We start from the raw sequence: 27,733 nt of genomic DNA on the forward strand, positions 1-27,733 counted from the left end.
ATGCGGCGCCCGCCAGGCCGGCGAAGTCACCCCCGGCAGGTGGCGGTGCGGGACCCCGGTTTCTTTCTGTCCCAACAGGCGGAGCCGCTGGCTGGGATGGCGGCAACGACCTCCCCGCCGCCCGGAGCGGTCCTGCCCCCTTTCCAATTCCGTCCGAGGCACGAGGGCCCGGACTGGCGTCGGCTGAGCACGGTGGAGGTAGACCGCGTGGCGGCCGAGGTGAACGTGGCGGTGCTGCAGGAGCACCTGGAGCACGTCACCTTCTGCAACGCCGGCCGCGAGCGCTGCCCTCACTGCCGGGGCCCCGCCGACCCGCTGCTGCTCAAGCTCCTGCGCCTGGCCCAGCTTTGCCTCGAGTACCTCCTCCACTCTCAGGATTACCTCAGCGCCCAAGTCCGCGCCGGGCAGGAACTGCTCCGCTCCGCCGATGCCCAGCGCGACCTGCTGACCAAGGATGTGGCCCGCGGGGCACAGCAGATCCAGTTGCTCAAGGAGGAATGCAAACGCCGCAAGAAGATGATCGCCACTCAGCAGATGGTGCTCCAGGCCGGGGCCACCTATCACCAGGTGGGCTGGCGGGGGGGGGGGGGGAAGGCGTTTGACTCCCAATCGCCATGGGACGCCTAGTGATGGGTTTGGGGAGGTGGGATATTTTCACAAAGGAGAAGATTTGTAGCTCAAGGATTGACTGGTTGAGGGGTCCTTGGTGTTCTCTGGGGTTGCTTGTTTCCTTGCAGACTTTTCCTCACCCACGCTGGGGTAACACCATCAGCCTGAATAAGCAGTCGGGTTTCCTCTCAGTTCAGAGAGACAGCAAACCTGTAATCCCACCTTAAATTATCCATAGGGTAGAGGTCTGTGCATCCAGCAGATTTCAACTGGATTTGCCCTATTCCCATGATATATGTTGTCCTCAAGATTCCATTAGGAAAGAGTTTGGATGAAGGAGGTTTTTGACATTAGATTTCTCAAAGCGCTTTCTGTAATCTCATGAACAACATGATTTCAATGTTAATTTAATGTAGAGTATGCATTATTTGGATAGTTTGATTTAGTTTGCCATTTTTATCCTGCATTCATTTTCATATATATAGCATTCTGATTCTTTGAGGAATGTAGCAGTAAAATCAGAAATAAACCATACTATACATGTAGAAAACCTGTGTAATCAAAATCAATATTTAATAAATCAGCTTCAGAAACTTTTGCTACTCTATACAGGTTTGCTGTCTCTCTGAACTGATTTGGTTAATCAGCAGGGGTCTTCAAACTTGGCCCTTTTATGACTTGTGGACTTCAACTCCCAGAATTCCTCAGCCAGCAAAGCTGGCTGAGGAATTCTGGGAGTTGAAGTCCACAAGTCATAAAAGGGCCAAGTTTGAAGACCCCTGGGTTAATGAAATGTCTGCAAGAAAACAAGCCAGCCCTGAGAGTACCAAGGACCCCTGAGGTGGGATATGGCCTGCTGGGGTGGAGTTGGGAAGCTAAGCAGGCCTTGCTTCGGTTACTTCTTGGGGCCAGCTCTGGGAGGTAATAAAAAAAGGAAGGAAAAAAAAAGCCCCATGGCAGCCAGCTTGTCAAGACAACTGTCACATAAAAGATGATTGTCCACCGAAAGGCCATTGTGATTTTGATGTGTCTGTATGAATGCAGGATTACAGCATTTTCTTTCTCTTCCTCCTCCTCCCCCTTTTTTTTGGAATAGGTTTGCTTGTGAGCTTGGTGATTTGAACTCAGTATGGATGGTATCAAATAAGGTACCATTCTGAATATTGGCCTGTGAGGAAGCCCCCTACAAATTAGTCTTTTGATTTTGCTCTCATACCTAAGAGTAACAAATGCTGTAAACAAAGCAAAACAATAATAAAGTATTGGAGACTATTTTTGAAGAGAGGGAAATAGTCATTAAGCCAGTTATGCCTCATTTGATGACCTGGTCACAGTTGTTAAGTGAATCATTGCCCTGTATACATTCAGTAATGCGATTCTCCTAAATTTCTTAAATTCGTTGAAGTGGGCTAATCCTATCTGTCGCTTCTTTCTGCTCTAAATTTTAAAGAGTTGTACAGAATTGTTGACTTGCTTACCTTCTCCACTGGCAGAATTTCAGGCATTTCTGAATTGTTTTATAATGCCCCTACTGGGTAGTTTTTGTACATTACAGCAGAATTGAAACCTACAGTCCAATACTCAGTTTCATCTGCCATAACCTAATTAAGTGTAATATAGTGTGAATTAAGCTAGCTTGAATCTACATGATAATAATATACAGGTACTCCTCAACTTTCAACATTCGTTCAAAGTTACAAAGGCACTGAAAGAAATGACTTAACGACTGTTTTTCATACTTATGACCATTGCAGCATCCTCATGCTCAGGTAATAAATCCAATGGGGCATGAATTGTCTAGTTACCATTCTATTTCCATCCCGTAAAGGATTCTTTCAAGATTAGCCCACATCAGCTGGGTACTGCCAGTAGCTGTCACCAGTAGTAACTTAGAAGAAATAAGTTTCTTTATCTGCATTGTACTTTTAAAAGCATATTTGTAATTTAATATTTATATATTTTAATCAGAAGTCTTTTCCGGTCCTTTTGGTTGAGGATTGAGTTCCTTGCATCATACTACTACCATTAAATTGCTCAAATGGCAGTTGTTTTCAGAGCAAAACTATGCAATTAAAAATAATGACAAACATTGAATCATACAGACATAAAGATAAATATACAGAGATAAATATTCTTTGTTCCGCAGGTGTTGTTTAACCAAACTTTTATTTTACAGTGTCAGTTTTGTGACAAAGCCTTTGTGAACTCTTCCTTCCTGCACAGTCATTTGCAGCGTCGCCATTCAGAAGAACCAGTCACTGGTGAGTGTTTAATAAATAAATAAATAAATAGATTTCAAAACTGACATCCAATCCATAATTTTTCTTGTTTGAAAAAAGCAAACAAGTGCAGTGGGTGCTATTTAGAGAATGAGGAGACTTTGTTTAGAGAGGAAATCCACGTTTGTTACTTCTTGCTAATATGTGAGAACCTACTAGGGCCCTTATTAAGTTGAATTGTACAAATGAACTTTGTACGGTGTGTATATATAAAACTTATCTAAATTTAGTTTTTTAAAATTGTAAGTTTTATTTTTTTAATGACTTCGGGGGGAAAAATTATGATCAGAGGAAAAGATCTTCCAGTATAGCTAATCCTCAATTTACAACCGTAATTGAGTCTGGCACTTAAGGTCATAAGTCATTATGGTTGTAAAGCCATAAAGGCAGCGCTTGGGGACGCACATGCACTCCCTGCTCACAGCTCGGCGGATGCCTTAGTGGAAGCCTGGGAAAAGGCAGCCACGGAGGCTCTGGACCGAGTTGTACCCATGCGGCCTCTGACCCGGCGCAGATCCCAGCGAGCCCCATGGTTTGCGGAGCTCCGGGAGATGAAGCGTCGGAGACGGGGCCTAGAGAGCCGTTGGAGATCCAGTCGATCCGAATCCGACCGATTGCGATTAAGAATCCTCACCAGGTCTTATCTCGCTGCGATAAGGGTGGCAAAATCCAACTACTTTTCCACCCTCATCGCGTCCGCAGATAATCGCCTGGCTGCCTTGTTCAGGGTGACTCGCTCCCTACTGAACCAAGAGGTGAGGGAGGAACCCTTGCAGGGTCAAGCCGAGGAATTCGGTCAATATCTGCTGGATAAAATTGCTCGGATTCGAACCGGCCTGGACTCCAACTGGGCTGAGTTGGAAGAACAAGACATGGACAGTCTTGTCGACATCATCTGGGAGGAATTTGATCCTGTGACTCCTAAGGAAGTGGACAGGATTATGAGGAGGTTGAGCTCCTCCACATGCTTACTGGACCCGTGCCCTTCCTGGCTGGCTTATGCGGCTCGAGAGGGGACACGAGGCTGGTTCCTGGCGGTCATCTCTGCTTCTCTGAGTGAGGGTCACTTCCCCACCACCTTGAAGGAGGCGGTGGTGAGACCTCTCCTCAAGAAGCCCACCTTGGACCCATCCTCATTGAATAACTTTCGTCCAGTCTCCAATCTTCGCTTCCTTGCGAAGGTTGTTGAGAGCGTGGTGGCGCACCAATTTCCTCAGGTCCTGGATGAAGCGGTTTATCTAGACCCGTGCCAATCGGGCTTCAGGCCGGGCTACAGCACGGAGACGGCATTGGTCGCTCTGATGAATGATCTCTGGAGAGCCCAGGACAGGGGCTATTCCTCTGTCCTTGTCTTATTAGACCTTTCGGCGGCTTTTGATACCATTGACCATGGTATCTTGCTGCGGCGCCTCAGGGGACTGGGAGTGGGAGGCACGGTTCTGCGTTGGTTCTCCTCCTTTCTCCAGGGTCACTCGCAGTCGGTGCTGGCAGGGGGACAGAGGTCGACTCCGAGGCCTCTCGTTTGCGGAGTCCCTCAGGGGTCGGTTCTCTCGCCTTTCCTGTTCAACATCTACATGAAACCGCTGGGTGAGATCATTCGTAGCTTTGGAGTAGGGTACCATCAGTATGCTGATGACACCCAGCTTTTCATCTCAACTCCAAACAGCATCAGTGATGCCCTCGACGTGATGTCCCGCTGCCTGAAAGCGGTCCGGGAATGGATGGGGAGGAACAGGCTTCAACTGAACCCGGACAAGACTGAATGGCTGTACGTACCGGCAAGCCAGGTTACTCAGAGCATCCCATCCCTTAACATCGGGGATGAGTTACTACCCCCTGTTGATAGGGCCCGCAACCTGGGTGTCCTCCTAGACTCACAGCTCTCCCTGGAAGATCACATAGGAGCTGTGACCAAGGGGCCCTTCTCCCGGGTTCGACTGGTGCGCCAACTACGGCCTTATCTGGACCTGGATGCCTTACGTACAGTCACCCATGCCCTTGTGACCTCTCGCCTAGACTACTGTAACGCTCTCTACATGGGGCTGCCCTTGAGATCCACTCGGAAGCTTCAACTGGTGCAAAGTGCAGCGGCACGGACACTTTTGGGAGCCTCCCGATACTCCCATATCACACCTCTCCTCCGTGCGCTGCACTGGCTTCCAGTTGCCTTCCGGGTGAAGTTCAAGGTGCTAACAATGACATACAAAGCCCTACATGGCATGGGTCCGGACTACCTACGGGAGCACCTTCTGCCAATGTCAACACCCCACCGTCCTGTGCGCTCCCACAGAGAGGGCCTCCTCAGGGTGCCACCGCTCAAGGAATGTCGGCTGGTGGCCCCCAGGGGGAGGGCATTCTCAGTGGGTGCGCCAGCCCTCTGGAACTGCCTACCAACTGAAATCCGGATGGCTCCCGACCTCCGCACCTTCCGGCGCGACTTGAAGACTTACCTATTCCAGCAGTCCGGCCTGGCCTGATAGCTCTAATTGGGGTCCCAGTTTGTTTTGTTTATTGTTTTTCAGTACTGTTTCATTATGTTTGCCTACCTTACTCTGTACACCGCCCCGAGTCCCTCGGGAGAAGGGCGGTTTATAAAAACAAATAAATAAATAAATAAATAAATAAATAAAGCAGGTCATCACATGACTGACCCAATTTTACAAGCTTTTTGTGTAGTAGTCATTAAACACTATGGTCATTAAGCAAATCTATTGTTTGCTATAGGCTTTTTTTCTAGAAAATAGAAGTAAATGTAGGATTCAGCAAAGCCATTGTAAATCAGTTATGTGAGTGCAAGCTGCTGCATTGAACTTTGAAACTGGATAGTAACTAGATTTTGGGGAGTCCATCAGAACTGCAAACGGTCATTGTGACTAAGTTGAGGATCATTTATATTATGAAAAATATATTTTACAATATATGAATAAAGTGATCTTGGATGGTGAAATAATATATGTGACTATATGGAATCAGTGTATTCACTGCTTTAAAAGGTCTACTTACCTAGCAATGCTTTACAAAACATTCCTTCTTATCTGAGGATGACTTTACATTTATGAAATTGTAACATTAAAAAATAATTCTAGGTTGATTCCACTAATAAAAGGAAATAAAGATAATGTCAACTTACTGGGTGGTTCCAAAATCAAAAACATTTAAAACTTCATCCTAGCATGACGTAGTTATTACTCCTTTTCTTTTTGTTTTTTGGATAATTGGGCATAATTTCCTTTCCTGCACTGTAACAGATATTTTTTTCTGTGATATAACTGGATATAATTTTCTGGGACATAATTGGACATAGTTTAAAAGTATTGGCATAAAGCAAAAGTAAATCGAAGACATTCTATCTGTATACTACTTTTTCAACAAATTGTTTTCTTCCAATTACTGCAGTTTCTGACTGGTTAAATTGCAGTGGATTGGTATTAAGGAACTAGCTCAAAAATAGATTATCATATGTGATATTTAGGAGCTTAACTGCCTTTTCAGGATCCAGTTGCTTTTATGGATAAAGAGAAATTTAGGTTAACAGTTTAGGTTGCAAAAAAGTATTTGCTGCCATCTAATGGTCATACGGATTTATGCAACCTACATCTGCATTTTAACATTTCTTATATTCATTATACATATTTGCTTTTCTCTATAGGGTTGAATTTTTGGCAGAAGGAGGGATCTAATTGATTCAAAGTGTTTCAATTGAAGACTGATTGAGAATATCACAGATTATTTATATACAATGATGATGATGATGATGATAAGTTGGAAGGGACTTTGGAGGTCATCTACTCCAACCCTCTGCTCAGGCAGGAAACCCTATACCATTTCAGGCAAATGGCTGTCCAGTCTTCTCTTAAAAACTTCCAGTGTTGGAGCATTTGCCACTTCTGGAGGCAGGTTGTTCCACTGGTTAATTGTTCTAACTGTCAGGAAGTTTCTCCTTAGTTCTAGGTTGCTTCTCTCCTTGACTAGTTTCCATCTGTTGCTTCTTGTCCTGCCCTCGGGCGCTTTGGAGAATAGCTTGACTCCCTCTTCTTTGTGGCAGCCCCTGAGATATTGGAATATTGCTATCGTGTCTCCCCTCACCCTTATCTCCGTTAAACTACACATACCCAATTCCACCAACCATTCCCTATATGTTTTAGCCTCCAGTCCCCCAATCATCTTTGTTGCCCTTCTCTGTACCCTTTCTAGAGTCTCAACATCTTTTTTACATTGTGGTGACCAAAACTGGATGCAGTATTCCAGGTGTGGCCTTAACAAGGCATTGTAAAGTGGTATTAATACTTCACATGATCTTGATTCTATCCCTCTGTTAATGCAGCCTAGCACTGTGTTGGCTTTTTTGGTAGCTGCAGCACACTGCTGGCTCATATTAAGTGATTGTCCACTATGTCTCCAAGATCCCTCTCACAGTTACTACTATTGAGCAAGATACCCCCTATAATATACCCGTGCATTTGGTTTTTCCTGCCTAAATGTAGAACCTTACTTTTTTCACCATTGAATTTCATTTTGTTAGATAGCGCCCAGTGTTCAAGTCTGTCCAGATCTTTCTGTATCTTAAGCCTATCTTTTGGAGTATTGACTATTCCTGCCAGCTAGGTGTCGTCTGTAAATTTGATAAGTTCCCCATCTATCCCCTCATCAAATCGTTGATGAAGATGTTGAAGAGCACTGGGCCCAGAACAGAGCCCTGGGGCACCCCACTACACACTTCCTTCCATGTAGATGCAGTTCCATTGAGCACCACACATGCTGAGTACCGCCTGTCAGCCAGCTACAAATCCATCTGGTGGTGATGCTGTCTAACCCACATTTTTCTATCTTATCAAGTAGTAGGTTGTGGTCTATGTTATCAAATGCCTTACTGAAGTCCAAGTAAATTATATCCACAGCATTCGTCTGGTCCACTAATTTTGTCACTTGGTCAAAGAATGCAATAAGATTTGTCTGGCATGATCTGTTTTTGACAAACCCATGTTGGCTTTTGGTAATGATTTTGTTTGCATCTAGGTCAGACATGTCAAACTCGCGACATCATGTGACGTTGCGTGACGTATCAGAGCTTTTTTCCCATTTCTGTCAATGGGGTGGGTGCGGTTTTGTTGTGATGTGTCTGGCCCATGGGCCGGCAGTTTGACACCCCTGATCTAGGTGTTCGCTGATTCATTGTTTGATTATCTTTTCCAGAATCTTCCCAGGTACTGATGTCAGGCTGATAGGTGTGAAGTTCCCTGGATCTATTTTTTCCCCTTTTTTGAAGATGGGAACTACATCAGCTCTCTTCCAGTCCTCTGGTAATTCCCCAGTGCTCCAGGATCTTTGAAAAAAATAGTTCAGTGGTTCTGAGATCAAATCTGCCAGTTCCTTGAGAACCTTGGGGTGTAATCCATCTGGTTCTGGTGATTTGAACTCGTCTAGGCTGGACAGGTGCTCACTAACCATTTTCTTGCCTATCTTAACTTGTGTTTCTATTCTGTTTTTTATGGGTTGCACTGTTTTTTCCCTTTGTGTAAAGACAGATGCAAAAAACGAGTTAAATAGTTCTGCTTTCTCCCTGTTGGCTTGTCACCTTCTTGGCACTTTCCCCCGCTAATGGACCAATCATTTCCTTAACTTTTTTCTTATTTTTTACATGTTGAAAGAAGCTTTTTTTGTTATTTTTGACTTTGGTCACAAGCTTTAGTTCATTTTGAGCCTTAGCTTTCCTCACTTCATCAGAAAATGCATCTTTGCAGGCTCAGGCTATTTGCTGATATTCTGCCTTAGTTATGTGCTCCTTCCACTTTTTATACTTGTCCTTTTTATCTTTCAATTTATCAGAGAGTTCTTTATGCAGCCATGCTGGTTTCTTTTGAAAGCTGTTATTTTTCTTCTTTGTTGGTATTGTGCTGGACTGGGCCTTTATTATCTCACTTTTCAAAATTTCCCAAGCTTCTTGTTTTCTCCTTTAGGAATCTCATCCATGGAATCCTTCCCAAGCTCTCTCTAAGTTTATTGAAATTAGCTCTTTTAAAGTCCAAGACTCTAGTTTGACTGTGTTCTATTGCTTGTGCTTCCAGAATGTTGAATTCCAAGATTGCACGATCACTTCCCCCCAAGGTTCCTGTGGCTTCAACACCTTCTATCATTTCATCTCTGTTAGTGAGAATTAAATCCAATATGGCTAATCCTCTAGTTCTCTTCTCTACTTTTTGGGAGAAAAAGTTGTCTGCTAGGTTTGTCGGGAATCTGTTTGATTTGTCAGGATGTCTGTCATAAAAATTATTCAGCATTGTGGCTGATGAGAAATTCGTCAAAATAGTTGAAAAGGAATATGTCAAATATAGTTTCTTTTATTTGTTCACTCATGGTGATTATGCTTTAAGATTGGATAATACATCTATTTATTATTAATTGAGATGGAGTTCAACAGTGCTCAGGAAGAAGTTATTCCTATTCCTTTCCTCCCGTTCCTCATTCCAAAAAGAAGAATTGGAAACTTGTGGCCCTCTAGATGTTCCTGAACTATTGGCAGTCTCAGTCAGCATGTTCAATGTGAAAAAAGGTGTGAGCTGTAGTACAGGAACATATAGAAGGATCCACTCTGACCTGGAATGTGTCTGGGGTATATTGCATTTGGAAGAAAAAGTGATAATGAAATGAAAACAATAATGAGGAATTTTCTTGCAGGTTAGTATTTGCCAAATACATTGAACTAATGGTTATAAAAGTACTGTGTAGCTTTTACAGAATGTTTACTGTTAAAGTAGCTTGGAGGAGTACCTGTTGCATCCTTTAGATGATAATGTACTGAGGAAGTACTTGGTATTATAATCCACATGAAGAAATAATGCTTCAAATGTACATGTAAGTAGAACTGCACTTCTCTGAATTAACAGGCACTATCACTCTTATACATTCTTTGAAGCAAATCAAAAGAAAAAATCACAGACTGATAAACTGCAGGAGGAGATCAACCAACTGAAGGAGCAGTTACAACTTACCAGGTCTCAATTAGAAGCTGAGCAACACGCCCATGTAGTCAAACTGTCTAAGGTAGGGCATATTCTGTATGACTCAATTTTAAGATCCCATCAATTATACAATACTAATGAAGATTATAAGTCTAAACCAATATCAACATTCAGAAAGTGACTAGCCTTGTCTAATACTTTTACACTTTACAGAGTGAAATATGTAGATGGAAAAAGACCATTGACTATCTTAGACCTGATGGCTACATATAAAATCTGGACCTCTTTTTTACTTTCTTTGGGAAATTCCAAAGAATTATTATTTTTTAATCCCATTTATATCCTGCCCTTCTCCGAAGACTCAGGGCGGCTTACAATTTAAAGCACAAATCAATGTGCTTAGCAATAGCCTTCATTCTATGTATATGCCTGCTTATTAGGGCTTTCTCCCCCCCCAGCGGCATTATTACAAAGTCAGCTTAATTGCCCCCAACAATGTGGGTCCTCATTTTACCTACCTCAGAAGGATGGAAGGCTGAGTCAACCTTGAGCCTGGTGGGATGCGAACCTGCACTAATTGCAGGCAGCTGGTGTTACTTAATGAGGCATTAGCCCACTTGTCTATCTTGCCCATAGATTTTATCGAAAATTTGTTCTAGCAATGAGCCAGCTTAAAAGGATATACATTTTCACACACCACCATTTCCATTGTGTCTCCCTACAAACCTTTTTTTATTGAAAAGCTTTATAAAAGGTTACAATATTATCCCATTCCCAACCCCCCCTAACCCCCCTCCCCCACTTCCAAAAGTTGATTACAGCGTTACAAATATATAGTAATCATAATCTAACTAACATTAATCAACTATATAAAAAACCAAATACATAATACACTTTAACCCGCCTTTAACATAATTACCAACACTCTAAAATACCCAATTTCTAGAAAAAAATTAAATTATAACAATAACAATCTAAAATTTACTCATAAGCTAAATGGAACTTTTTAGTCCCATATTTTTTCTGAATATAATCTATCCATCTTCTCCAAACCGAAATGTATCTTTCTTGTGAATGATCCTTCAAGTAAGCAGAAATCTTAGCCATTTCTGCTAAATTTGACACTTTAATCGTCCACTCCTCTATAGTGGGCAGACAATCCTTCTTCCAATATTGCCCTACCAATAACCTTGCAGCTGTTATTAAATTCAACATCAGATTAATTTCTTTAGTGTCACAGTCTGTAATACCCAATAAAAATAATTGTGGAGTAAACTTTATCTTTCTCTTAAAAATCTTTTGAATGTTCCACCAAATTTTAATCCAAAAAGCTTTTATATTTCTACAAGTCCACCAAATATGAAAATAAGTAGCATCCAAACTACCACATTTTTCACTGATCAGCAATCCTGTAATTAGATTGGAATATTTTATAATCCACATATTACACTAAGTTATGATAAGGTTTTATGGGTTTGGAATAAGCATCATTATCAACAGACAGGAATTGTAGAAAAGGATTTTCTGGAATTCTAAAAATAGCTTCTCCATTCAATTTCAGGAATATGAAGAACGCAGATCCAAAGAGGAGGAGATTCAGCACTTATTTCACAAATGGAAAGAAGAAGAAAAGGAAAAATTGGCCCGTGAACTTGAGAAGGTTAAAGAAATGTTTATGAAGGAATTTAAAGAATTAACTGCAAAAAATTCAGAATTAAAAAATGTAAGTAGCTGAGAAATTGGATGGTGTACTCTATAGAGAAATGTTGCAGTTCATTGTGATTTATATTTTTTTAGCAGAATATGCCAGCTTATTTATATTTTCAAAGAGAACTTTGAATTTACTATTGCTGTTGTTGTGTTCCTATTAGCATTTGCTAGAGGTGCAGAAATCCAACCAACATCTGAAATCCAATTTAGGCACTTTAAAAGATGCCACTGAATTAATAGATCAGAAACATCAGATTGCTATGGATCCTCAGAATGTAATGCAGCTTCTTGAAAAACAGGTAATTTAATACAAATGTCAGGCACTGTGACTTCAGACTCCAGGTTCCAAGTATCTGGGTTAAATAGGGAGACAGAATTTATCTGCATATTGTCCTCCCTCACCTCCCTGTAAGTTGAACATAGTTCCTATCAGTTCCTATTAAATCCAAAAATAAGCACACTGGTTGGGGATGATTGAGATTACAATTCAACTGAGGAATGGGGCTAGTGAAGGCAGAATTAGATCTCTTAGGAATGTTCAGATTATTTTAATGTATTTTCTTCCAGATTCAGACTCATTTGTGCTTTAAATTGGTAAATGTGGTTTCAGCTTTATATCTTGTTCTAGAATGTGGCATAAGGTATACCTGGGTTGGACAGAACGTTTGTCTTCTTTCATCTGAATGGAGATTCCCTCTTAATGCCACTGAGATATCCTTATCCTTCCCCCTCCCCCCAATGTTTTCCAGAAATGCTTGGAATTTGGTTTTTGATAAATAGGTATTCTAGAATCCCAGAGCCAGGTGCATTATTAAGATCACATACTTTAAAATTACAAACTAAATTAGTTCATAATGTCTATTGTGGTCTCAGACTAAGCAGTCGTCTGTCTCAGTAGCTCCAACATGAACATGAAATGATCTAGGCAATCAACTTGGGCACAGAAAGCAAAAGTAATTTCACAGTATGGTTCTAGTTTCAGATAACTCATTTAAATTTACTTTCTTAGTATATGCCACAACATATTCGTCTTTTAATATTGTGTAACAAATAATGATGTTATGCTAGTATCAACAGCTTTTAACCTCCATGGCTGCTTTTCTGGTGCAGCTGTTCATATTGGGATTTTATTTATATTGTGAGTTTGACACCAGTTGATAATTTGGATTTCAATAAAACAAAGTTAAACTATAAAATTAAGACATTATTCATATTATCATATTTGTTTGATGTAGGAAGCTAAGTGGTCTTCTAAGGTACAAGGTCTTCAAGAAGAACATGAAAATGAAAAGTATCAGGTAAATCTGAATGAAAGTTTCCTACATAAAAATAAATAATACAAAAAAGGATCTTTATTACAGGAAAACATGATAAACCATTCAGAATGGCTATTTAAAATCCACTTTAGATTATGTAAAATTTCACTGATTTCCATGCTGAAAAACTACATGAAGCTATTCGCATTCAGTTCTTTTGTTGAAAAATAAGCTACAGCATGCAGAAGCATGCTATGACAAGAATTACTTTGAACCTTTTCAGTTAAATTCAGATTTATCTGACATTTGAACTGCTAAAGCCAAGAATTCCAATGGAGAAATATCTTCCCTCACTGAAGTGCTTTATATATGACAAAGGTTCAAAGAACTACAGAAAGTCTAGGGTAAAAATTGGTTTGTGTGTGTATTCATATTTTATAAGATAGGCGTATATATTCATGGTTTATAAGATAATCACAAACAAAGTAAACCTAGGAATTTTGCCAAAATTTATACTTACCTTGCATATTTTTTTTAGCTTCCAGTGTAAGGGACACTCAGGAAAAGGAGTTTTACAAAATGGAGAAATGTGGAATGGTGTAAAAAGTGTCACTTGGTATCAGGATATCTGTCTTTTTCTCTGAAAGACTACCACTGCAAACTATACAGCCTATTATGGCCATAATGCCATAATAATGGTTTTGGTTGATTGTGACAGCTACAATCTGTGTGTCATCACCATCCTGTTGAGTAATATAGACACCCTGAAACTCTCTAGTTGCCTAACCATACCAAAGAGCACAAAAGTATAATAAATTAATGGATTATCTAACTCCTTAAGAAAATAAGCCTGTTTTGTAGATCTAAATTATTTCTCCTAAAAGGAAAATGTCTTAATTAATTTTCCATAGTGGATATATTTCTATTTTCCTAGAGCTGAAGGGGAGCAGAGTCTGGCCTTCAACCTTTATGAACAAAAAACCATTAAGCTGGGAGGAAGAAAATTAAACCAGTAATTTTATTTTATATTATAAATATATAATAAGATACATATAAGATAAAGAGAGTGTTTCCAGTTAAATAGACTTTTCCCATATTTGACCTGTTCAGCTCACATCTCAAATTGAGAAGCTTAAAGCATCAGTGTCTGAGGATCTGAATATGAGCAACATTTTCTATAAGAAGAGACTAGAAGAACTAGGACAAAAGCTGCAAGAACAGAATGATCTTATTATTACCCAGAAACATCAGGTCTGTTCCGTGTAATGGTGCCATTCTAAAATGCCGGGAGTGTGAGCAAAGGGCCCTTTTTATATATAAAAAAATTTGGATGGAATTTCAGTTAATACACAAGTAAATATTTTCTATCCTTCTACACTTCTCTTTTTGCGTTCTTACATGCTCCTTTAGTACTAAGGCAGCTGCAAGTTAGCAGTAGAACATGGCTGCTGAAAGGTGAATACAGGTTCTGCATCTTGAGATGTAGGCTCAAGGTTGACTCAGCCTTCCATCCTTCCGAGGTAGGTAAAATGAGGACCCAGATTGTTGGGGGCAATTAAGCTGACTTTGTAATAATGCCGCTTGGGGGGGGGACGAAAGCCCTAATAATCAGGCATATACATAGAATGAAGGCTATTGCTAAGCACATTTGATTTGTGCTTAGATTGTAAGCCGCCCTGAGTCTTCGGAGAAGGGCGGGATATAAATGGGATTAAAATAAATAAAAATAAATAAATAAATCTGGGCATTGCTTTTCAAAGAATTAGAAAAAAGAAAGGAAATGTGCAGAAAAGGGCAATATAAACTTAGGGAGATGGATTCAGAAGCTAGAATTTCAATGGACCACTGTCAGGAAATCTCATGGCCATGAAGTCACCAGAACTAACTTGTGAAGGAGACTTTACTTATAATTGCAATTGACCGTGACAAAAGGTCCTTTTTGCCACCGGTCCAGGCTTGACAGTACTATATTGAGCCAACATGGAGGTCATTATAGCAAGGAATAGTCTCTCTCTTCCCATCTACTGTATGTGCTTGTCTTTATGTCTGGGACCAATTAAGGGCAGTTCCTCTGGAGGGGGGGACTTTGTGCAGGGAGGAGGTATTGGCTTCTTGTCTGTGCATGAAGCCTTGTCACCTACCTGGAAGCCTTACTCTGTCAAAATGGCAGATGCTTAAGATGTATAAGCAAATTCTCATTTCTGCATCTCTGTCCATTGTTTTCCGTCCCTGTAATTTCAGATAGAAAAACTGGCTTCAAAAAAACCAGTAGAAAACTCAAAGTTATCCGAAGGTAAGTGGGAATTTTAAGGAAGAAAGAATTTAACGTGCCATAAATACTTTTTAAAAAAAAATTATTACAAAACTGGTTTTGCAGGGGGAAAAAACCCTTGTTTAGAAATATGTGCAGTTTATTATAATGGGAAGGTTGACACTTACTTCCTCTCACATTTTTGTTCTAGTGAAAGCTTCAGCGCAAAACGTTCAGCCCAAATCAAGCCTGTCATCCATGCATGGTAGGTTTCAGTAATGGACATGCAAATTCTTAATTATTGTCCTCTGGGATAATAATAAATAACTAAATTTAATTAATGGAACAATCTTTTTTCATTAATCTCTCTTGAAATATATTAGAAAGATCAGTTATTGTATTCGTTGACATAAATGTAACTTGCTGAGATTTTATTTCCATACAACAATTGTTTCTACTAAAAATCAAAATTGAAGGATTTTTAACTAAGAGCATAAAACTTTGTTGTAATCAAATTAATTTGTGGCTGGTTCAATAGATTTTGAAATTGAAGCAGAAAGTCAGTCCAGTCTCCCAGCTGTAAGACTGTTATCAAAAGAGCATCCAGAATCTGCTGTCCAAGGTTAGTTTATATTAAACTGGGGTGAGCACCTTGAATGAAGTTTGTAACAAGAGAACCTTTAAAAAACACCTAATTGAAATGTCTTTTATTTCAAGAGGTTTCTAAATATGCAAGAGATGTGAGAAAATGGATAAGCTGGAGAGAGAGCAACAGAGTGCTCCCAGGTGCTGCTATACCTGCAGAACCATCACCCACATTTTGCAAAAGGCTCTGAGAGGATCTTGGAAATTATTTCATTTGTAACAGTTAATTGCTTTTCTGGCTACCCAGGAGCACTTCAAGGAGAAACGAGTGTGTTTGGAAAGGGATGATTCTCAAAGAGAAAATGAAGAGTGTGGGGAGGAAGTGAAATGAGTGGGTTTACTGGTAAGATAGAAAGAGAAGCTATATTCAGAAGAGAAGTCTGGGAATAAACAGATTTGTACTTTTAACGCTCAGCTGTGGAGCAGAGCAAGTTATGTATCTTTTTGCCTTAATTGCTTGCTTGCTATAAAATGGGTTTTTGCTAGAATAGAAACTATGTTGCTAGAATAGAAACTAAAGCTAGTCAATGGACTAGCTTTACTGTATATTCAGGGTACAAACTGCATTTCTATTTTGTACTTTACGGTTGAATTGGTTGCATTTCAGCCTTGCTAGTTTGCCTTTTGCCTTTCTATGATAATTTGTCAGCGCCATTTTTATGTGGAACCAGGGACAATTCCAGTTTTAGACAATTTATGTGGAATCACGAGACAAAATGCCCAGTGTGTCATTATAAATTACAGCACTGTAAGATGTGATCTTTCTACAAACCCATATGTAATGCTCATGATTATAGAAGTATAATTTCCTTCAGCACCAGGAATTGTATCACATGATATTGCCATTTCAAATAATTGGATTGTTTGGATAGGAAGTTTTAAGATGTGGGGAATATCTTTATCTGTCATTGCTAGTAGCTGCTCAATTTGTACAGGTATCAATGTTATTTTTCGAAATAAATCTAGATCATTACTTGTAATAGCAGATACTGTTTCTTAAAGCTACCTTTGAATCGCAATTTAACCTGTGATATTTCTACAAAAATGTCTAAATTATCAGTATTCAAAGTTTTCAGTATTTAGCATTCCTTATTCAATTTGAACATATTTGGGTTTTGATCTGAATTATTCTGTTGGTGATTACCTATTTAAGTACTAGAAAGCCTTTCTACTTCTGTATGCCTCTCTTCCTGCACCTTTACATTCCTCCTGCCTTTTATAGTTACTGCTTTAAAATCAAATCTGTATGAACATAGGTATCCATGACAAACTAGGTGACAAATGAAGAAACTTAATTTGCAAGTGGCAACAACCCTTTCCTGCTTGTGACTTGACACCAGGTGCAAATAGTAAGTTACCAGGTTTAAGTTGTGCCCATGCATTATTCCCAACTCTCCCACATTATAGGTGTGAGTCTAGTATGGTTGCATTTTTACCCTCTGATAGAATGATATTTTTAGAGGAATGATTGTTTTGGGGAAAGACTATTTAACATCATTGCCTGAGCTGGAAAAAAAACATGTCCTTGGACATGGGGCTATCCCAGCATCCAGGTGATCTTCATGTACCTGTAGCCATACTGAAGACTTCTGTGTGCAATTTTGAAGGAGAATGGCAAACTCAGAGTGTGGAATTTCTTGATGACATTTTATTACAATCAGTTGGCAAAAGTTAGATTTATAATGACAGTATCTCTCCCTAGAAAAGCTAGTATATTAAGATAGGTAGATGCAAAAACTGAGGTATTCCAAGTAGAGGTTTGAATGGGGTTTTTTTGGTGAGCATAGCTGCCATAATCACTGGAACTTTGGTTGTTCCATAGAGCAGGGAAATGGCTTCGGTAGATGGCACAAGTTGGCTTAACTATTCTTCCATATAAAATAGTGTCCACTTGGCTTCTTGATTTATATTTAAGCTGGAAAACTGAAGAGGAGAATCTTAAATGTTCATTGGTTACCTTAAATTTAGCTAAGTGTAAATAAGAACCAGTTGTGAAGATTTATGGTATATGCCAGGGGTCTTCAAACTTGGCCCTTTTAAAACTTGTGGACTTCAACGCCCAGAATTCCTCAGCCAGGCATTGAAGTCCACAAGTCATAAAAGGGCCAAGTTTGAAGACCCCTGCTATATGTCCATGACAGCAATGTTATTCTGTGATATAATACTCACAGTACAGTCCATTGAAGCTTTTCTAAATTGGATGGTTACTTTAGCTTGGGCCTTAGGATTTTCTCATTACATTTTTAAGGATATAATTTCTCACTTTGCTTTGAACTGCTACTAGTAAAATGATACTTCCTTTGATAGATCAGTGTTGTGCTATAAGCACAGGGACCCTGTGTAAGCTTGAAATAGCCAAAGAGTTTCATTTACATTTATTGAGAAAATCCTAAAGCCAAGCTAAAGTAACCATCCAATTTAGAAAAGCTTCAGTGAACTGTACTGAGAATTGTACCACAGAATAACATAGCTGTTATGGCTTACTGTACATCTATTGGGAGATGTAACTTAGGAATTGATTAATACATCCTTAAGAGTAGAGATTGAACTGACTGCTTCTGCAACCTGACTGAAATGATGTGTCTCCCCACTGCCCCAATATCTATATATGCTGTAGGGACAAAGTCCTTATATCTGTTGTATAATATGATGGTAGGAGGAAAAAAATAAAGCAAATTTCTTCATGGCTTTTTATGATTTAACCCCCCCCCCAAATACTGTATACTATTATACATTTAACCTGTACTTTGTGATTAGCGGTTGAAAACCACTTGTAAATGATAAAAAATATTTTGCCAGGTGCATGTAGTTGGAGGCAGGTTGCAATTTGCATTGTTGATAATGAATAATTGCATTTGATTGGGCTTTAATCACCAAATAAACATGCATCTGGTACCTTTCCATAAATTTTTGAATTGTTTTCATTCTCTGGGCCTTATCTTTACTTGTTTTTATGTTGTCTGTCTATCTGTCTGTGCTTCTATTTGTGTGTTTCCTCGATATTAGAACAGGCCCTTTTGATACCCATGCTGGAGCCCATAGAGGAGCTTCCAGAGAATGAAAAAGGTAATCAACAGGATCAGTTGACCTTTTTGTGGCCTAAATTCTTCTTGCATTATGTGTGTGAATGAGAGAGTCAGAGACAGAGAGCAATATCACATTTCTTCTAGCAGAAGACACAAAAAAGTCTTGCGTCAACATTTTCAGATAGCCTCAGTATTTCTGTGATCCCTTTGAAAAGTAGTTTCTCCTATTGCTTGGCCTTTTTGCCAATTAATGTTCACCACTATTCCCTCCAGGATTCTGTTTTATTCATCCCTTGTGTCCAACCAAGGTGTGTCTCTTCCACATGAACTTTCTTACACATACAGATAATTGAGTTAGGGGAAGGGGGCCAATCAGTTCCTTTGGTTTTGAATTTGTTTTTATTTTGGGGTGTCAGAATTCCTTGTAGTTCATTTGATACAATTCTTGGCTTGTGTGACTGTTTGAACGTACCTCCTGTCTTATTCATACCGATCTAAGATTTACAGTTGCATTCAGGGAGTGCAATTCAATTGTAGGGTTGAAAGGGACCTTGACAGTCGTCTATTCCAACTGCTTTATACCATTCTGAACAAGAGTCAGTGATTAAGGTTATTTATTTATTCAAGCTTCTGTATCATTTGTGATGAGAGTAGTTTTCAAATAATTGGCTACAGATTGATCCCCCAGAAAAAAAACATAGATGAAATTGCTAGCAAACACAATAAGTAACAGTGTGGATGATAAATTATATTCAGTGAACTAGTATTATTAAGATTCAATGATCACATTACGTTTACCTACATTGGTTTGAATTGAAAATTATTCTTAAGAATAGGTCCACTAAAATCGATCATAAATAACTTTTCATGGATTTACTGTATCTATAATTAAACTGATACCTAATGCATAACATGATTTGTCCAATGGAGTTGTGACCAAAGAAACTGGTCCAGTTCTATTTAAAGTTAAGTTATTGTTTTACTTTACTACTGATAGAAACAGTATAATTTCTTAAGCAGAAAATTCAGGTGAGTGCATAATACACTGCAAATATTTTGATAAAGTGTGTATTGATTTTATGCCGTGATTTTTAAAGAAAAATACCTGGCTTGTTTCAGAAATAGAAAAGCAAGTGCCCCAAACAGGAAAGAATAAATCTCATACGATAAATACCTTGAAGAGCGATCCTTCTTTAACAAAAGAACTGAGAACTCTTTTGGAGCAGACCCTAGCAGAAAAGTTGGAATCCTTGGGAATTAAATCCGTAAGATCACTTTTAAATTGTTCAAATGAGTGAAGGAATTATAATGTCTTTTTCAAGCCAGCACACTTCAGGTGTGCCTGCCTGACATTCTGAACCTTATGTCACACAAAATATTGCCTCTGAATAGGAAAAAGGTGACGGACCAAATCTCAGCACAGAAGTCAGTGCCTCTAAAGTAGTGATGTACATCTGCAACAAGACTTATTATATGCTGAAAAGTGGAAAGGCTCAACTACCCACAATGGAGGAATGTTTGATGAAGATGATGGAATTTGCAGAGATGACTAAACTGATTCTAATCAAAAGAGAAACATCTATTATTTGAATCAGCCGGAAATAAATATATATATTACTAGTAGACTTTTTGCATGAAAATATGCACTCGTGATTTGTGACTTTGATTATTAGAAAAATCTTGAAAATAGAAAAAAGTGAGCTCTTTTTTTGTAATCATGAAATAAAACTAAATATAAACGTACTTACCTTGATGTAGAAGAAATTGGAAGCTTCTTTTTCCTTCCTTCCTTCCTTCCTTCCTTCCTTCCTTCCTTCCTCCCTCCCTCCCTCCCTCCCTCCCTCCCTCCCTCCCTCCCCTTCTCTTTGCTTCTTTTGCACTTCATCATTGTGTTAGTTTTTACGTACTTTGTAAAACTTAATAAATTTGTAAAAAAAAAAGTAGTCAAGGTAGTAGTGACTTAATTGTTCCATCTTTTCCCAAGAATAATTTTTATACTTCCTAAAAAAATAAAACTATTCCTAATGTTCGTTAATTCGTCCTACCCAGGGCGTGCGTGGCATCCCAAGTGATCATCTGAACAGAGTCTTAATATCTGTTGAGTCCGCTAGAGAAGAAAGAAAGAAACAACTGCCTGACATTCAACACATTCGAGAGCAACTTGAACGACAAGTCAGTTTCAGAGTTGCTGAAAGGTCATCTTGCAGCAGATTTCTTTCCAACCCTCATCTTTCTTCAGAAGGTATGGTCTTTTGTTTATGCTCTGGGGGGGTCAGATTTAAAAGTTTAATTTTGTTGCCTGTAAATAAGTGTGTGCCAGTTTGTTTGTGCAGCATGACTGTAAAATTCTTAGATTTACTGACTACAGGCACATCTCAGTTAATGCTAACCACAAATCCCATGAAATGATCCTATCATTCAGATTTAAACATTTCCCAAGTTATATGGAATTGGTTCCAGCTTGACATAGACAATGAAAAATTATCAGCATGAATGTTTCTATGTTTTCTTAAGGAAATATTCACAATAAAGATTAAAAGAATACACTTAACAATTTTATTTTTAATAAGGCCACAGAGAAGTTACAGAAAGCAAAATAAAAACAAGAATCTTCTAAATATAATTCCTGTCTTACCATCTGGATCAGCATTTCTCAGCCTTGGCAACTTTTAAGAATTCCAGCTCTCAGAATTCCCCAGCCAGCATTCTGAGAATTACAGTCCACATATCTTAAAAGTTGCTCAGATTAAGAAACACTGATCTAGATAGACAGATCTCATCGATTAACTCATCAATTAACAATTGTTGAGGCCACCAGAAAAGCAAAAACCAGAACTTTGTATTTCACTTGACATTTGAAGTGGTAAAAGTGGAAATAAAGAAGTGAACAAAGGACAACCTGGGGAATAAAACCATGTCCAAAGTGGAACTGCTATCTTCTATATTCTTCTGCGCCATACTGTAGTTCTTCAAAATTACTTCTTTTTTTAAGCTTTCCTAGAATGGAATCTTCCTTTCCCTTTCCTCTATATTTCACACACGATTAACTAGTGTCTAAAGCCCTCAGCTGCGCTTGAGGGCTAGCTTCACACTGAGTTTTGGTTCATAATTAAACATGACCTAGTATGAATTTATAATTTGTGCTGAAGAAATTATCACATTATTTGAACTTGCACTAATGCAACCTGCTTGTAATTTTAAAAAGGTGATTAACCGGTTATCAGTTGAACAGTTAAAATTTCTTTTCAGTAATGCTTTTCAGTTACAATCAACGGGAACAATAGTGTTTGATAACAGTATACAAGAAAATTGCATATATGGAAACATTGTTTAGCAAAAAAATTAAGGGTGAGTTTGCATTTTCTGTAGAATTTGCCCAGAATTTCTCAAACAGTTTTTCAAGGCAATTCTACAATTTTGAATGTGCTGAATATAAAAATTGCACTTAATCCTATAATACTTAAAAGGCACAATTGCTCTCTTCATATTTGTTCCTGATTTCTGACTTCTCCTCTACTGACTGCAGCAGGTCTATTTGCAAAAATGCCTTAGTTTCCAGGAGGGTTGCCGTGCCTAGATTAATAATCTAAACACTTATGCCCTAAAATACATTATAAAGTGTAACATCTTTTTTGTATATATCAAGTAGAATATTGGGGGCTTGTATTAGGAAATCACTGGATTGGTAACTTGCTTGGAAGATTTTGTAAAAAGTGTTCTTCCCCCCCCCCTTTTTTTATTGATTTTTTCCCCATACATTCAATAGTATTTATTCAACAAACATGCTGTCTGAGTTTACATTCGCTAATGCATATTTAGTTCCTAATCCTTTATTCTTTCCTCTAGCCATTGATAAAATAAGTCCCAAGTTTGATAATTCATTACTTCTTTTTCTTTCAGCCTTAGAGTGTCTATCCATCTCTGTGCATTCTAATATTTTTTTAATTATTTCTTCGTCTGTTGGTATTTCTTCATTTTTCCAATACTGCGCAAATATAATTCTTGCCACTATTGTAATATGCAAAGTCAAATATATGCTTTGTTTATCAGTTTTTTCTGGCATCATACCCAATGAAAAAAGTTCAGGTTTAAAATCTACGTATACTCCCAACATCTTTTCTAGCCAAGCATGTATCTTTTTCCAATAACACTTTGCTTTGGCACATGTCCACTAAACATGGTAATAAGTGCCTGACTTATGTTTGCATTTCCCACATCTGTCTGACATGTTTTTAAACATTTTTGCAAGTCTTGCTGGTGGCAAGTGCCATCTATAAATAACATTGGATTCTCCTTAGTTATCATTTCTTTACAGCTAAACACAAGACAACTCGCTTAGGAACTTCTTTACCCACTGTTTTGCCCAAGCCAGTAAAACGTTCTTCCGTTGCCAAACATTCACTCATGCAAAGAAAATTGCCTGTTGAAAGCATATCAACCCCAAAGTAAGTTAAAAAGTTCAGGTAAGATATAATTGTATGTTTTATGGGAGGCTTTTAAGAGTTGTCTTCTTGGTTATTCATTCATTCATTCATTCAATCATTCATTCATTCAAGCAAATTTACTTGCTGCCCATCTCATGGTTCAGGCAATTCTTGAGTGGCCCATTGATGATCAGGAAGTAATGGTGGAATTACTTGTCATGGTTCTGACAGACAGAGACAAATAAAGCAGAACTCGGAGGCTTGAAAATTCCTCAAAGAACATGTTTATTAGTTACAAAGTATCAGTACGATCAAAAGTGAAACCAAGTCTGAAAAGTCAATGGGGAAGCCAGATTCATTTAACAATTGAGATACTAACTTAACAATTTCAGCGATTCACTTAACAACTGGCAAGAAAAGTCGTAAAATGGGGCAAAACTCACTTAACAAATGTCTCACTTAGCAACAGAAATGTTGTTTGGTTGTGGTCGTAAGCCGAAGACTTCCTGTAGTCAGTTTCATCTTCATATAAACCAAATCTATAAGCCAATGGAGCCAGTGAGGAAATGCAAGAAAATAAATAGCCAATATATGAAATATCCATCTTCCTAGCCAAAAGAAGCTGCAATTACTTGTTTTCCTTTCCTTCCAGAATCAAGAAGAATATGTTGAAGGATGAAATTTCTAGAAAGCCACCTAGTACTGAGTAAGCTGCCTTCATTTTGTTTTGCGTGCTTTGAAATAAGAATTCTGTTATAAAAACCAATATTAATTTTGGAACAAATTGGATGTACCACTTTGCTTTAAAGAAGTAGTGTTGGCTGATTGGAAGTTAGGACAGAGCAAAAAGGAGAGGGGAGCAGAAGGTTGGGCAGGATATTTTGCCTCTGATCAAAAATCTGTTAATCCTCTTCTGATTTTTTTAGCCTCCTCAAATGCTATTTGCATACTTCTGATTTTATAAATTACATTCAATATTATACGTAACAGGATCAACCAATGATTATGAGTCAACTACTTTTGGTCATCTTTTAACTTGAATGGAATGAAGTAAATTGATTGGCTAAAATCTACATTTACTGTAGATCAGCATTTCCCAACCTTGTGCCTTTGAAAGAAGCTGGAATACAGGTTATTTCACCAAAAATCATGAAGGAGTTAATCTAGCACCTCTGGAGGGCAATACTTTGGAAAAGGCTGAAATAGAATGCTGCCTAAAGAGTAAAAAAAATAGTTTAGTTAATTCTTATTTTTGTAGAATTGGTGTTACTCTAGATTAAAATTTAGTGCTTCATTGCTCCTACAATGTAATAGTTATATATCTGCCTATTGATGCCAAAATAATATTCAACAGAAATGGGTACAGCTCCTAATTATCCTTGCTTTGATAAGAGAGTTCCTAAGGAACTGTCTTAGGTATAATGTGTGATAGATTCTACTTTTATTATAGAAAATTAGTTTATATTTTTAAAATTACTGTAACTGGAACAGGTTAAATTCATAGATGAATTTTTGTTCTCCCAGAACTCCTCCATTTAGCTCAGAAGAGGAAGTGGAGGAAAATGATATCAGGCACTCCTACATCTCACCTGAATTATCTCTGCACAAGGCCTCCAAGGGCCACAGCAAAGACAACGTGCCAAGATTTGCATATCGGAGTGATATAAACATGCCTGAAGATGAAGTAGATCTTAAGCCATCCAGAAGCAGAAGTACAAAAGCTAATTATGTGGGCAGTATTTGGGGGAAAGCTAAAAATATGTGGCACTCGTGGGGGAGGAGAAATTGCCTTATAAAGATTGGCAAGCTGAAGCAGATGAACCGTGTCAGAGAACTGAAAAACAATATCTAACCTAAATGATCCATGTAAACCACCAAATTACAACTTTACAAACTGACTGAAATCTTGTGAGATGGACAAGTTATTTTAATATTTCATCATTATTGTATGTGATCTTGGGTCTTACAAAGTCTATTTTATAAAGTCTAATCTCAGGATTTTAATTTACTTAATTTTCCTGGTCAGATTTGGGTGATAATGCAGCGGTGCCTACAAAATTTGCTAATCTCTGCATGTAACTGTTCGTTTCTTCTACTTTGCTGGATGACTTGTTTCAGTAGCATAATGTCTAGAACAGGGGTCCCCAACCTCCCAGGCTGTGGCCCACTACCAGGCTGTGGTCTATTCGAAACCAGGCTGTGCGAGAGGCAGGCTGGTGTGTATGCATCCCAAAGGCTTCTCTCTTGCATGAGTGAAGCTGAGATGTTACAGCAATGTGACAAGATTGTTGGGATGGCATACAAGGCTCCTCTCATTCTCTTGCAGCACCAGCTATGTTTAAGGTGGGGAACGAAAGGGGCAGAACCTGGGCTGGGCGCAAAAGTAGAAACTGTCCTTATCACCCAGCTGGTGTGCAGTTTCACAACCCAAACCAGCATGGCCAAGGGCAGCTTGTTTTGAAAGGGAGTCCAGATTTCAGCCTTGGAAACTTACTGGGTGACTTGGGATCAGTTTCTTAGACTAACATATCTTACCAGGTTTTTGTGGTAGACAAAAAATGGAGGTTATGCCATGTATGTCCCCTTGAGATCCTGGAGGAAGGATGGGGGTGGATGAAAGAACTGTACAGTTAATCTCTGGACTAAGTCTTGTTGAGGAAATGTTGATAGCACAGCAGGCATTGTCACTGTGTCTTCAGATATTTGTTTTATAAACTGCCTGTCTTTTGTCTTGATGGGTTTTAGGCTCTTTACTTCAAAATGAAATGGATGAAATGGAAAAGTTTCTCTTAAGCCAAAGAAAGGAAAGGAAACAAATTGGAGAAACTAATGGTGGTTCAGCATCTATTCAGACATGTGCACAAGGAGTAAAGGTATTTTACAAATAAGATTCTAAACTGTCCCATTAAATGTTTTGTGATCCTGTTGTACATGTTTTCATTTGACTCCAATGTGACCTGGGATAACCATAGAATTCTACGATTGCAAAAGGCAACTCAAACCATCAGATCCAGAATCCTGCATGCAGAAATCCCTAACATTTCCAGCCTCTGCTCATATACAGTACATCTAGTGCCAGAAATCCAACAGCTTCTATGGTTGTTGGTTCCACTGTCACACTGATCGTATTATTACTAAGATTTTTCCTAGCAAACAACTGCCAGAATCAAGTTCACAGCAGTAGAATCCTACAGAATGATTGTATTCCTTTGTATCCAGTGGAATTCTTAATGCAGCTTTAATGAAACATTACTTTCAATGGAGAATGAAACACATTTAATACTTTCCAATTACTTTCAATGGAGAATGAAACACATTTAATACTTTCCAGTGTACATGAAAGGTACTAGTAGAAACATTTTAACATTGCTGAATTTAAAGTGTTCCAACTGTAAAATCTGATAGACTATTGTGTTTTTTCTTTCTTTCACCTTACTCATTTTTACTCCTTTCAGTAGAGGTCACTGTTTTTTTTTAGAATAACAATTTTTTCCTACAGTGATACAGTGTTTAGTAATGAATCAAGAAAATACTCTACGCATTTCTATACTGTCTTCTCAATTTGTTTTTTTTAGAGCAGGAAAATAAAACCATTGTTTTTCTGTATTAGTCCTGAGAATTCCAAATTTCTTTTAATAATTTCATATATCTCTTTCATCCTACTGTGCTACGTTCAAAAGGATTGAGAATAACTGCTCAGTGAAATATTGCTAAAACATTTCCTAAGTTGAAGAAATTGCTGTTATTTCTTTTTTATATATATATAGTTTACAGGCATTGAAGATGAGGACGACTGGGATTTATCATCTCTGGAAGATGAAAAACCTTGGAAAGATGAGAAAAATAAGAATGTATGTGCTGTTGAAAAGAATGGTCCATATGCTGTGTCAGTGACCCATGAATGGAGAAAACCAATAAAGGATGAAGGTATTTTCATGCTAGAATTGCTGTGTTACATTTTTCCCTGAACAATTTGAAAAGGGAAGTTTAATCCAGACATACATCTACTGTGACTGTGGATACTATTTACATAGACTACTACCAGTTGCACAACAGCCTAGTGTTAAAGAAGAAAGAGTTCCTATGGCAACAAGATGTACAACTCTTCCCATGGCAGTCACTGAGAGGTTGGTGACAGTTTGACACATTTCCTAGCTTTGCCCAATGGCACTGATTCCAAAGCTGAAAAGTTCCCACATTGGCCAACTATGCATATGGGAGATGGCATTTTTTCCAAAAAGATTTAGACTGGATAATAATGAGAACTTTTCTAAGGGTAAGAATATGAAACAATAGGTGGCAGGGAATGATAGCATCTTTCTCAATGAATATCTTTCAAAGTAACTGCATTTTTCTTTTTTAATAGGACTTCAAGATGCAGATATCTCAACCTCACCGAAAAGCAGCTTGGTCACTGTTACAGATTGGAGCGAATCTTCAGTTATTTGAATGTGCAAGGAGGTTTAATCTGATGTCGGTCCTTTTTTCTTATGGTGCACTAACAAGGAACTTTTCTTTACAAAACTGTGTCCAAAATTTTACCTTTTAATCAAAAGCGAGCTGTTAATTACTTC

The 27,733-nt window shown here is 38.6% G+C and overlaps 1 protein-coding gene across 1 annotated transcript; it reads left to right on the forward strand.

Moving 5' to 3' along the window:
* DZIP1 (DAZ interacting zinc finger protein 1) lies at positions 1-27,608 on the forward strand (the record flags this gene model as incomplete). Its single annotated transcript, XM_083362568.1, has 19 exons — positions 1-567; positions 2,786-2,870; positions 9,802-9,929; positions 11,409-11,570; positions 11,719-11,856; positions 12,793-12,855; positions 13,924-14,064; positions 15,055-15,106; positions 15,276-15,329; positions 15,603-15,686; positions 18,716-18,775; positions 19,855-20,000; positions 20,785-20,977; positions 23,051-23,180; positions 23,812-23,865; positions 24,684-24,817; positions 26,659-26,672; positions 26,927-27,086; positions 27,526-27,608. 19 exons carry the CDS (start codon positions 1-3, stop codon positions 27,606-27,608), a joined length of 2,448 nt encoding a protein of 815 aa, XP_083218694.1.
* Between the last annotated feature and the right edge of the window lie 125 nt (positions 27,609-27,733).

Source organism: Vipera ursinii, assembly GCF_947247035.1.
Source record: "Vipera ursinii genome assembly, chromosome: 4".
In the NCBI taxonomy this organism is placed as follows: domain Eukaryota; kingdom Metazoa; phylum Chordata; class Lepidosauria; order Squamata; family Viperidae; genus Vipera; species Vipera ursinii.